General features: G+C 40.7%; 1 protein-coding gene across 1 annotated transcript; it reads left to right on the top strand.

Moving 5' to 3' along the window:
• Positions 1 to 271: 271 nt before the first annotated feature.
• Positions 272 to 9,173, top strand: spmip7 (sperm microtubule inner protein 7). Its single transcript, XM_032507303.1, has 9 exons — positions 272 to 698; positions 1,999 to 2,084; positions 4,248 to 4,327; positions 4,743 to 4,881; positions 6,308 to 6,375; positions 6,471 to 6,512; positions 6,614 to 6,721; positions 6,917 to 7,036; positions 8,930 to 9,173. The coding sequence occupies exons 1-9, from the start codon at positions 272 to 274 to the stop codon at positions 9,063 to 9,065; spliced, it is 1,206 nt and encodes a 401-aa protein (XP_032363194.1). The 3' UTR covers positions 9,066 to 9,173.
• Positions 9,174 to 12,663: the final 3,490 nt, after the last annotated feature.

The following is a 12,663-nucleotide window of genomic DNA, read 5'->3' as shown; positions in this document are numbered from 1 at the left end:
TGTGTTTATTAGATTTTTTTTCTGTTGTTGTAACAAGTAAAAAAAAACGGTGTAAACACATTAATGTTATGCTCAGGTATGTGGAGTTACACACACCTCCACAGTCAACAGGTCGTGTTTCCTCTCTGCATATCAGTAATTTGATCTGAGCAGCAAACTAAGATGGTCTCTGGGCAACCAGCGCTCACTGCATCATTATGCCTGACAGCACATCTATGACGTGCTCTGTCAAACACACACACACACTCTGTGAGTTTCTCCCCTGGCAATAATGGCAGCAGTTTTGGATCCTTTCAAGCCGTTCTCTGCAGAGCTGCATGCCATCAGATGGCTGAACTTCAGTCTGTACGGGGCTGGGGGTAGAAATGGACTGGAACCTGGACGTGCAAACTCTCCTTTTTCTGGATGTCACCCCCTTGCTGAGCGTGTCAACCTGGCTCCTTCACGAATCAACGTCCCCTTGCTGGATCCTTGCTGCGGTCAGCTGAGCGCCGGAGCCGAGGTGAACCTGGGGGTCAAAGGTCGACAAAACTTCATAGATTTCCAGCATGAGGCCTCTGCTCTGTGGGTGCCTCCAGGTTTCAGAGAGAGGCCACATACAGCTCCAAACCCCGCTGGTATGTGTGTAGACCTGAGCAAAGACAAGGCCTGGAACTCCAGGAGGATCCCTGATGCAGCATTGAGAGCAAGACTCAGTGGTAAAATAACATGATAACACCATAATACACCTATTTATTGCACAATTGTCACAATTGTTATCAGAGTTTGACACTAAGCTGGCTTATACCTACAGGACAACAGGCCCAGGGCCCCAAACACCCAGGTGCACTAAAACTATACTAATGAGCTGATATGATTAGTCGATTCATTGATTATCTGATTCATGGAAAATTAATTGGCAACTATTTTTTCAAGCAACCTCTGACCACACCTGGTCTTACTGATGGGTGTGCTCTGCTCCACCTTTACACACACACACACACACACACACACACACACACGCACACACGCACACACCAGTGATGTCATGGTGTCCCAGAGCACACATCACATCAACACCATCTCAACATGGTGAGAGGTGGTCAGTAAAAACAAGATTTTTATAAGGTATTCAGTTTACTCTTAAAAAACTATTTGAACTTAATCATCACTCCACTCTATAGACTGTTAATATGATCCTATTCTTTTTTTTTACAGTCCATGCCCCACTCCTAGATGCTGAATTTAAAACTGATAAATAAGATTTGGGGTAGTGCAGTGCCCCCTCCTGGCCATTCGATAGCAGTAGTAAGTTATTAGTGAAGGCACATTATTATATGAGGCATGGGAGAGAACACAAGGCGACTAATTTTCCTGTTAAAATACATATGTTACGTGGTTGCCTTGGGCACTGTTTGTTAGCACGTAAGTATTTTATTTGATCAAAGATTAGATACTCTAAGAAAAATGTAGCTGCTGTATTTGTGCTGCAAACTGAGTCACACATTGAGCTAATCAAAGTAATAGCTAGCTGGCATAGCTGCTAAGCTAGCTAGCTAGTTAGTTAGTTAGCTAGTAGCCTACTGCCATGTCACTCAGAATCTTCTGTTTCTAAAAGTTGGAGATGTACATCTTTCTTAAACATTCAAAAGAAAAGGTTTGGCCTTGTGTTTTTGGAGTTTATTAACTATTTCCTTTGAGACTGTGCTTACATGTTGATACATGTCTGTGTTATCACACTATCACAGATACATTTACACAAGAAACCTTGGGCAGGAGTGGTATTGTTTCTCTTGGCAAAATGTTGTATTAGTGAACTGCAATTTGTAGTCTGCTGTGTGCTCTGTGCCTGATAAGCTTGCATACACAAGTCACAGACAGTGTGTGGGGGGTGGGGTGGCGGGAGCCTCAAGGCCCCCTCATGGGGTAACATGTCCTTTAGAGCAGTTACTACTGTGCATAGTTATAGATTACAATTTGTCTCTGTCCCAGATACTTTTTGGTTTGTGTCATCCTAAGGTTCAACCAATCCTGTTAAAGTGCAACCCCTCTCACTGAGAACGTCAGCTGAAGCGCCGTCACACAGCAGAGTCACTGGACCTCAAGTGAGTGAGGACTTGCAAAACAGCATGTATTTATTTTTTTTGGGGGGGGGGGGGGGGGGGGGGCACACACACTACAATAATTAAGTTGACCATATTGATAAATAACGACAGAAAGAATACTTTTAAACTATGCATAAGAAGATGTCTTACTTTCTTTATTTTTAAAAATAGGGGCCAATCACAGAGACTTAAAAATAAAATAATATCAAAGCTAAAACTGAAAGTGGGTGGGACACAAACAGGATTTAGAAAATGGGGGGGGGGGGACATGTCCCCTTTGTCCACAGTGGAAATTACGCTCTAGTATTTACAACACGGACCCCAAAAGAGGTGTCTTTAGTTTACTTCATTTTTTTTACTGTTTAACTCTGAGCAAATAAACACTCTAAAAAACCTAGTTATTATTACATTAATCAGATCACTGGTGACAAACACATATTGATTATGAAAGAGTAATCCATAAACACACCCTTTGGGTCTCATCACACATGATACAGTATCACATTAGCCCATTGTTATGTAGGCAGGTGTTCACTTTGAGAACATCTTATTGCTTTATTATTTTCTTTCTTGTTATTTTGAGTCTGCTTATTGAAGTAATCATAATTATCTTGACATACGTTATTATGGTTTAGGAGAAGCTTTGCAGTGATGAGTTTAAAGTGATGGAGGCTTGATTAATGTCTGTATTTCAGCAGTTGGAGAGGTGGGAGGAGAGTGGTGAACAGCGATGCGTAAAAACATCTTATTGTCTGATTGACTATTTAGATTCACTTAAGAGAGTATATCTGAATTTTTGTCTTTACTTTTGTTTTGCGTTTAGTAATTTAGACAATATCCTGACATTTTGTGATGCAGGCGTTGTGGCTAAAAACATGGAGATGTTGGTCTGTCTGTCAGTCTGTCCAACACTTTGGTCCAGGATGAATCCTAATGACTTTGGTGATCTCTTGATTTAAGGATTCAATATTCAATCTTGGGGTCTTTTTAGATAGAAGTCTCAAGAACTGGATAACCATGACACTTGGTACACATGCATACCCCCCACAGATGAATTGTACTAACTTTAATAATCCCTTCACTTGTCATCTTAGCACCGCCATCAGACCAAAAGTTGTCCAATGCTTTGGTTTATGCAAACAAATGTCCTTCTCATCAGCCTACTTGTTCTTGTTAGTGTGCTGATGTTAGCAGTTAGTGTACACCTAGTCTTGCATGGCGAGTCCACACAGTATTGTGGGATGGGAGAAAAACAATCGTCTTGGGCGGTGCTAATCTCCCAGACGGAGAAACGGTGCCTCTGCCTTGGGAAAGATCTTGTTTTGGTGGAACATGTGGAGGTTCAAAAGTTGTTGTTTTAGTCGTGCAATAGAAAACTCAGATTAGACAGGTAGTCTAGCCAGCTGTCTGGATTTGCCCTGCAGAGATCTGAGGAGCAGTTAACCATAGTCCAACTCAAAGAAAGCAAAAGGTGATGGACATTCGGCCGAAATGAGGGACATCCGGCGTTTCTGGCAACACCTGAACAATCCCGGAAATGAAACGTTGTCGATATAGACTAGTGTTCAGCTCATTTACAGTAAGTACAGCTTCACACAGCCACTAGCATGGCTAGAGACTCTTAGGCTTGTTTTATTTTATGTCCCAACATCTATTAGATATTTGTAAGGATCTTGATCTGTCTTTGGCTTATTCACTTATATTTAGCGCAGGAATTGTAATCATGACAAGTTGTGCAGACCTACACATATCAGAGGTCCTTTGCAAGATCATTAATGGTGTAAGAAGCATCATGCTGTTCAAAACTAATGGTCTACTTATAGGAGATTACAAGTGAACAAAGTGAGGTTTCACTGGTACAGTAGTTTTATTTTGTGTCCATTTTAAAATCAAATGGTGCTGCTTATTAAAGTACACAAATGATTATTCAAAATACACAATCTTTATGTCAAATAATGAAGTGTTTATTTTGAGACATAGAAATAATGAAAGAAAGATAGAAAGGAAGGAAGACAGATAATATCAAATTACCACTAATTAGTGACCCTTTATCGTCTTGCATCCTAATCTCCTGTTTGCTTATGGCAGTTGTGCTTGATTTTCAAACAGACACAAAATAAAACTACTGACACTATAATAAAACGATGAATATTGTTTTTTAAGGATGGCCTCCCTGATCTGAGGCTGTGGACGGACATCTCACCGGCAGTTCAACGCGTCAGATACACATCTGCAACCCAGAGGTCAGAGCACAGAGACCTTTACCTGTCTCCTTTCAGCAATAGTAAAACCAAACAACAATCACCTCCCACATAATTCATCATCTACAGTCCACGCACACTGTCATTTTGCTTTGAGGGTTTTTGAGAGCGAGTGGGTTTGATTTTGTGCTCCAGTGATGTCATCGGGGAGCTGTGTGTCCTCTTGTTGTGTTAATTGCTGTTCAATAAAATCCTGTAGATGGATTGTAGCCCTGCTTAAAGCTTCTGGGAAGAAGTGGCTCCCCAGTTAATAAGCTGCCTAATATACTTTGTGCAGCGAACAGGGCTGTGTTTAATTCATATTAAAGCGAATTACATTCAGGAATTAAGTTAATCACTTACACTGAACATTCTTGGTTCTTATGTTCAACGGACGGAATTTCCCCTTCCTTTGCAGGAGTTATGAGGAAGTTAGTTGGGATACCAAGCTACCCCGGCGCTTAAAGGCACCAGAGACAACCGTGGAAAAAACGGCGGACCCAGTGAGTGAGCGTCCCTCATCGAGGCGCTACAATAGTCGCCCTCAGCTGTGGCAGGTCAGCAATGGAGAACAAACTGTGACAGACGGTTGATTTCTTTCTCCAAAGATTACACTCACACACAACTGGATCAAAGTTTGAATTTGTTACAGCTGATTCCTCCAGAGAGAGGTGGCTGAAACTAAATAATTCACAGAATAGAAATGCTTTGCTGACGTACTTAAGCAGTGGTGTTTTTTTAAAGAAGTCAGTCAAGAAGAGACTATCTATTTGTGTTACCTGAATGTAATTACTGTGAGAATAAAAACCAAACTGTTGTTGTGTCTCAAAATTAAAACCACGTTTCAGACTTAGAGGTAAATTTGTTTTATAGTTGGTATAAATTAATTAATTTCCCTCATTCTACAACGTTCAGAAACTGTGCTGGCTCCAGCTTAGTTACTTTTTGTCCTGTACAGCAATGTGTCCCCTGTGTCTTCAAACAATGCAGCACATTTCCTGTCAGTTTTAACGTCTTGGCACACAATGTAAAGTGCAGCGTTGAGACTTAAGAGGGCAGATAAAGTATGATTCTGGCACTAGTTTACAACTTTTCTTAACATGAAAAGACCAAATCCCACCATGAATTGATCCTCCTTTTCCCCCTGTTGTCTTGAATCCACCATGGTCCTCCTGTCCTCCTTTACTTCTTAATGACAGCCACACAGAACCACACTGGGCCGGTCAGCCCTAGTCGACCGGGACACAACACGTCTTTTTTGAGTCGTGTTATGTGTTGTTGTTTTTTTCAATGCATCGGCCCTATCTGCGTAGCACCCACCAGAAAACTTCTTCATCGTCAAAGCAAGGAACTCTTGGTATATCTCATTCCTCTGTGCCCTAGACTTTCACACTGTTGCACCGAGTGACATGTTCCTTCATTACGATGACCATGGGAACTGTAGTTCCTTGTTATGTCAATCCAGCAAACACCATCCTGCTGCATTACTCACTGGAAAATGTGTATTGATCCATGGCTGGAAACAGTCCCCAACAAAATGCCCTATTTACTGATGTTTGAGTAATGTCTGCTAAAAGCTACAGTGCCCAGCTGTTTAAGGAAATGAAAAATGAAACAATATATTTGGGACTATAAGTATATGGAAGATTGACATTTGTAAGGATAGCTGAGACCCACAGGCTGGGGAAGTGGAAGGGTATTAAGAGACGGACTAACACATGGTTGGTTTTGGTCTTTCCATTTGTTAAAAATAAGAAGAATCCATAACATAGCCAGAATTATCCTTCAATGCCTTTAAATCAATGTGGTAATAATACTGATAATAAAACACTGCATGCAGAACTTACCAACATGAACATTGTCACACGTCTGCCTATGTTTGTGTTTATACAGTGAAGTGGGGGTGTATATAAGAACTGAGTGTCTTCATAAAGGTTTCAGATAAATTCTGTTAAAATATCTGTTGTCACTGTCCTTTCCAAGTCTATTGGAGCTGAGTGGAACAGGCAGCAGCTTCGATCGAGGAATGACGCCAGGAAACCCATATCATTGTAAGTTTCCAACAACTAATGACTCCTGTCTTTAGAGGAGTTACACTACTGATGATCACCAGCTTCAAGGCAATGTCTGTCTCTCCTCTTTCCAGCTGCAGTGGATGTCCGAGGTCAGGACAAATCCCTCTGTACACGTGAGTACTTCATGTTTAAGAGGTCACTTACACATGCGTTTGCATGAGTTGATGAATCCAGTTTCCAGGCATGTGTCCCCGAGCTGACCTTGTATGTGCAGTGGTACTATCGGCTCGGAGAACATGCACAACATTGACAACGTGGAGGAAGACTTTCACCCGCTGACCCTGAAGAGGAGCACCGTGCCCCCGTACGTCCCTACAGCACGGTAAGACATGCTTTTATACCGCACACATACCTTCACTGTGGATCTTAAGTGCTCTATTAATTCAGCTTGACATTTATTTTGCACTTGAAATATTAGTTTTTATTACACACCTTTTGAAATTCCTCTCATATAGCGATATTTGGTCTCCTGTAACAGATCCTGATAATTAATGTGTAAGCGTCTGTTTTGTGCCAGCCGAACCACCATCCCCGGATACACAGGCAGGGCTTTTTATGCTAACTGGGCTGCTGATGCTGCAGCGTCTGTCCCAGCTGTGTCTGTCCCAGCTGTCTCCAGTCCTGCACGCTCCTCTGGGTGAGTCATTACAATAAGTTTTATGAAGCGACCTAGGCAAGAAAATAAACGATAATCTGTCATCTTCAAGTTTTTTTTTTCTTGATGTATTCTCTCCTGTTGGATCCACTGAATGTCTTCTCCCACCACTACCAATATTTTCAATACACGTTATTTCTATTTGGGTGGAGGACATTGGACTGATCACAAATGTCCACTGGAGGGCGTTCTAATGCACTCCAGTGACACCCCGCTGCAGGTTATAGTCTGACTTCACCACACAGATGTGTTCATATTTTACTGCCGGTCAATTGAATTGAAATACAGCTCAGATTAATCATCATTAATACCAAAACTACAATGGATTATTCTTAGTAAATGAATAATTTAAAATGTTTGATACAGTTTTCAGCCAGAATTTAATTTAACAGCCATAATATTATTTAGCGTAGTGCTGTTTTTTTAAAGGAAGAAAATTAGACTTAGAGCTCTCTCTTTATTAATCTTTTTGGGATGACTCCCGCAAGGAAAGTGAAATTTCCAGCAGCAGTTTTAGCAAGAATACAGTATACAAGACAGTATAAAGATAACAGTAATAATAATAATAATAATGACAATAAGAACATTTGTCAATAAAAAGATGTAAAAAGACATTAACCATAAATTATCAGTCAAAAGTAACCACATAGTCATTTTTACATTGACAATAACTGCAGTCCCTGCCAAGAAATACATCTCAAGCCTAAATTATTAGTTACTAATTACAAGAAGAAGGATCTGCATAATTCACAGACAAAAGGAATTCCGTCATATCAAGTAAAAATACATTATATTGGTTTCTTATTTTAAAGAGAAATAAAAATACATAAAATGTGAAAGATTCCTAATATCCACAGTTGTAATGGCAAAAATGGGCACGCGCGATTAGATTTAATGTTATAAATATAAATACAACTTCTAATGATCCTCTTTTTGCATTTTATTCTGAATTGTGTTTTAGCTTCTCTTTCTCTCTTTTTCTGTGCCTGGATGTATTTGAGTGGCATCACTTCAGGCATTTGCATCATCTGAATGGGTATCTTATTTTTTTTGGATGAGTGGGCTGGTGAGATACAAGTTAATGGTCAGTCGGTAAAGACTACAGTAATTGGAAATGTTCAGACAGAGATTAAAAAAAAAATAAAACACTGGATGTCATTCCTGAAGACAGACAGGAAGAAAATTGGAAGTCTTGGAAAACTGGGGAGAAAATGACAAGAAGGTTAATTTGAGGGCAACATAACATTCTTGTGCAAAGAGGCAAAGTCCCTGCAGATTGCCGAGTTATTTAAATGGCATCAAGAGCAATGGAAAATCTTCCATTTCAGAAAATGTAATGTCGTAAAAAAAGTTGTCATCTTAACAGTCATATTGTCATTGTACGTGAATGAAAATGTGAGTGTAGTTTGACACATCTCACTGTGCAGAGTAAACATCCCTCCGCTCTGGGAGTGTTGGCTGTCTGTTAGGGAGGTGTAAACCTGTTTCCTAGTTGGGCCCCAGTTGAGCGAACTTTACCGGCTTTTGGAGCAGGCATCTCCAGATGGCTGAATCCAGAGCAGCTCGTGGTAATCGTGGTTTTTCACAACCTAGATCCCTTTTCCTGGTGCCCAACACCCCCTGCGATCTGTTTCCTCTGCTGATTAGGCTGGCCTCCCATATTTTTTCCCCAAAACAGAGAAAAAGACAAGCAGTTGGATTGATTAACTGTCTGCTGCAACGGTCAGACGTGCTCGGGAGTTTTGCTTGCCACTGCTCACTCATTACACAAGCGCCTATGGGTATTTTTCTATAACAAAGTCTGAAGCAGTCTGAGTTATCTGGTGTTTCATTTTTACTTGACCCAAAATAAATGATAATTTACTGATTTCACAGGACAATCAAAGAATCCGGGAGTCCAACGTTCGGCCGCGCAGCGCCCCTGTCTCGAATGGTGACCACGGTGACCCCCGGCAACCCCTTCCTGAGACCCGCGCTTCCTGTCACCCACAAACAAGCCAGGAGGCTTTAGACAAAGCAGATGAGAAAGTTTTGAAGGTGTCAGCTTCCTTTTTATGCCATCCAATCTGTTTATATGAATACGTCTATAATAATGTGATGTCAGTGACTGATTCAGAAGGAGTTGGAGAATAATGAGAGACCCCATTATCATAATTTCCCTGATTTAGATGAGTGGTTTTCAAACTCTGGGTAGTGAGCTCTTGCATTGTCCTCTTAAACATTCACTCTCTAACACACTCACTCACTCACTCACTCCCTCACTGTGTGTGCGTGTGTGTGCGCGTGTCTGTGCGTGTCTGTGCGTGTGTGTGCGTGCGTGCGTGCGTGCGTGTGTGTGTGTGTGTGTGTCTGCGTCTGTTTCTGTCATGAAGGGCAAAGAGGGTGACAAAACAGAAAATATTTATGGAAGCAAGGATTTTCTGCACTAATGTTACATATTTTACAGTATAAAAAATAATGGCAGGTATAAGAGCTCCTTTATGAGTCACATTTTGGTATTAACCCGAGCTAATTTGCTCAGGAAGCACATATTAAATGCAGTCTGCACACATCATTTAGAGGTGTTATTTTTCTGTAGATGTGACTGTAATGCAAAAAGACATTATTATGAAGTGCCTGCCAGCTATAGCTTTAGGTCTGTGGTTTGTGCAGCTTCACGCTTAGACAGGAAATAGGGATGAGCTGGTTTTCCTGTCTCTCTTCATCTATACTTTGTTTAGATTTACATTTCACAAGGATCTTTGCTTGTTGATTTTGTGAGTTAGGGTTGTGTGATCACAGATGCATTACAATTCTAATCCACATCTAAATTACCTTACCTGAATTGTCATTAAAGGGGCATTTAGAATGGCCAAAATTGAAGTGGCAGAGGGCAAGATATCCTATATTCTAGTCTTTGGTAAGAGCCACACTCCAAAAGTCTTGGATCCTACATTTCCCAAAATGCAGCTCAAAAGCACCTTTCATTTTTTTATTTTTTATTTTTATTTAAGAAAGCACTCTTTAGAGCTACAGGAGACATTGTGCACCTGTTTTCACAGGCTGTACTCCCTGTGAAGAGCAGTGTTGGGCAAGTTACTTAAAAAAAATGTAATCAATTACTCATTACATATTACACACTGAAAAGTAATTACATCACATTTTGACATTTGACTTCACTTTTCTTTAAACAACTGGAAATCCTCTACACTTCACATATTCTGTAGTTACTGTGTAGAAATAGAAAACTAAACATTATTTTTCCAAGCCTCTTGCCTGCGTTTCAGAGGAATTAACTGGCCATTATCAGCTAGCAGTATTGCTGTCCTCACAGTGAGGCAACAGGCTTCACACATCCTCCAACTCTGAACAAACCCAGGTGACTCCCAAGGCTAATGGGTAACGCTAGCAAGACAGCCAAGGACACACACATTTAAATAAAATAACTTTGGAACTACTGGGAGTCCCATTTCCCTGCATTTGATAGACCCTAGCTGCCTCCCCAGACCCCCAGGCCCTGCGTCCAGCTACCAGGCCAGTCTCTCCGCTGAGTACATAGAGCAAGTTCACATCAACCCTACGTCAAACTCTCGGTAAGACAGCGCACAGATCCTCTCCCAAAGTGGAAGTTACAGAGCCTAACTGTGTTTAGTAACTGTAGTGAAATGATTATATTTCATATACCCTTACATATGATATCATATACACTACCCTTTAGTCAAAAAGGGGTCACATTACAGTTGCTGCCCAACACTGGTCACAATTAATCTGAACTTCATGTGTAAAAGATTTGAAATGCCCGGAATTATAAATCTACTGACACACAGCAGGTTTGTTGGGATTGAGCTTTTCCTTTGCATCGTGGGAATGTGTAGTGAATCCAGTAAATCTAGCAAGAGCACTCTTCCTTTTGGCCTGATATCAGCAAACAGCTCTGTCGGTGACTGACGTCTTGTAACCACCAATTAATGGGCTTGACAATCTTGACTTTTATGCCACCATTCCATAATGACCATCTTATTAAATGATGGGGGGGAACCAGACTTTAGAGCAGTTTCAATCGAATTAGAGATGATTATTTCACCTGTTTAGGATGTTTGGAGATGTTTTAGACACTTAAAGATATAGTTTGACATTTAGAAAAATACACTTGTTGTCTTTAATGCTGAGAGTTAGATGACAAGCGCCAAGCAGCAAGTTAGAAAATTAGCACTTGTGACATCCTGTACCGGGCTAGCTGTCCCCAGATATCTCCTCATCAATCTTTTGATCCAACTTTCAACAAAAAAAAGTGTATGTCTGAGAATGTCAAATTGTTTCTTTAAAATGATTTCAAATCTAATTGATTGGTTGTCCAATATTAAGTTAATCGCCAACAGTTTGAGTAATTTTATTAGAAAATAAAATTCAATGGTTCCAGCTTCCCTAATGTGAAAATCTTCTGGTTTCTTTACTCCTCTATGACCATCTTTTAGTTTTGGGCAACGTCTTTGACATTTATCACCATTTTCTGACATTTTATAGACCAATCGACGAATGAAAATAATCGACAGATTAATCTCTAATGAAAATAATCGTCAGTTTCAGCTCTCCTGTTGTGTTTAAAACCACTAAAACGGCGTAAACCTCATAGCAATCATAACTCTACTTGCTAAAAGTGCCCCCCCCCCCCCCCCCCCTCCGATTTTCCAGCCTGTGGTCTGAATCTCATCACCGGCTCCTTTTCAAAACAGGCTCACAAACATCATGATTGATTCAGCCCCTATCCTCCTGGATATCTCAATGCCTGCCTGGGCTGCAGATTAATTTTCCTTTTCCTCATCTTAATTTTTACTCATCGCTGCTCTATAAAAAGGCTAAATGTCAAGCATGCCTGACTCCTTCTAGTGACACGTCTATTCCAGCAGATAATTACCATAAGGAAATAGATGCTTTAGTGTGCAGAGGGGAATTTAATTTACTCTGACATCCTTACAGCATAATGCATTCCTAAAGAAAGAGAGTTTTTCAGTTTGCAATTGACTTTTTAGATAAATTGGACTATTTAATGTGATTATCAGTCTTGAACGCCTTTCACTTATTAAGGTGTTGAAACCAATTAAGGGTTACATGCTGCTCGTGCTTCCAAATGTGAAACTGTGAATACTGCTTAAAGATCCATGAAATAGGAACCAGCCAGAGCCTATTGTTCGGTAGTCGAGCGGCTACATTGCCTGATGATGTTTTGAGACTTGCCAGGTAATGATATTAATTACAGCAACATGGCTTGCTTCAGGTTGTGGATTAACCTCAAGGAGCAGGGGGTTATGTTTAGTTTGATTTACAGCCCGTGCATGTGGTGTAATCTTCAAGGCTGCAGAATTAAGTAGACCCATAAAACCCTCGAAGCCCTCTGCAGAAATCTGCTTCAATTTGTCGGCATATCCACCTGAATAATAACAATGTCCACATGTTTTGTAGAAGTCAGACCTTAGGACTATGATCAGCAACTCAGCCAGCGTTGTGTATTGATCCCATCTCTGCAGTAACTTCTCTAAAACATTGACTGAATCATTGTCCTTACAGTGTTTTGCCTCTCAGACATACAGTGAATGAAGCTGCTGTGTCACTGGGACGTATATCTCTGGGGC

This window comes from Etheostoma spectabile, unplaced genomic scaffold, assembly GCF_008692095.1.
Source record: "Etheostoma spectabile isolate EspeVRDwgs_2016 unplaced genomic scaffold, UIUC_Espe_1.0 scaffold00002169, whole genome shotgun sequence".
Lineage (NCBI taxonomy): Eukaryota > Metazoa > Chordata > Actinopteri > Perciformes > Percidae > Etheostoma > Etheostoma spectabile.
This window is presented reverse-complemented; position numbering and strand designations above follow the sequence as displayed.

Coding starts and splice junctions, on each gene's coding strand:
- spmip7 (XM_032507303.1), top strand. CDS start 272: ATGGCAGCAGTTTTGGATCCTTTCAAGCCGTTCTCTGCAGAGCTGCAT. Junction 4,882..6,307: donor GTCGCCCTCAGCTGTGGCAG/GTCAGCAATGGA, acceptor GTCCTTTCCAAG/TCTATTGGAGCTGAGTGGAA. Junction 6,376..6,470: donor GCCAGGAAACCCATATCATT/GTAAGTTTCCAA, acceptor TCCTCTTTCCAG/CTGCAGTGGATGTCCGAGGT.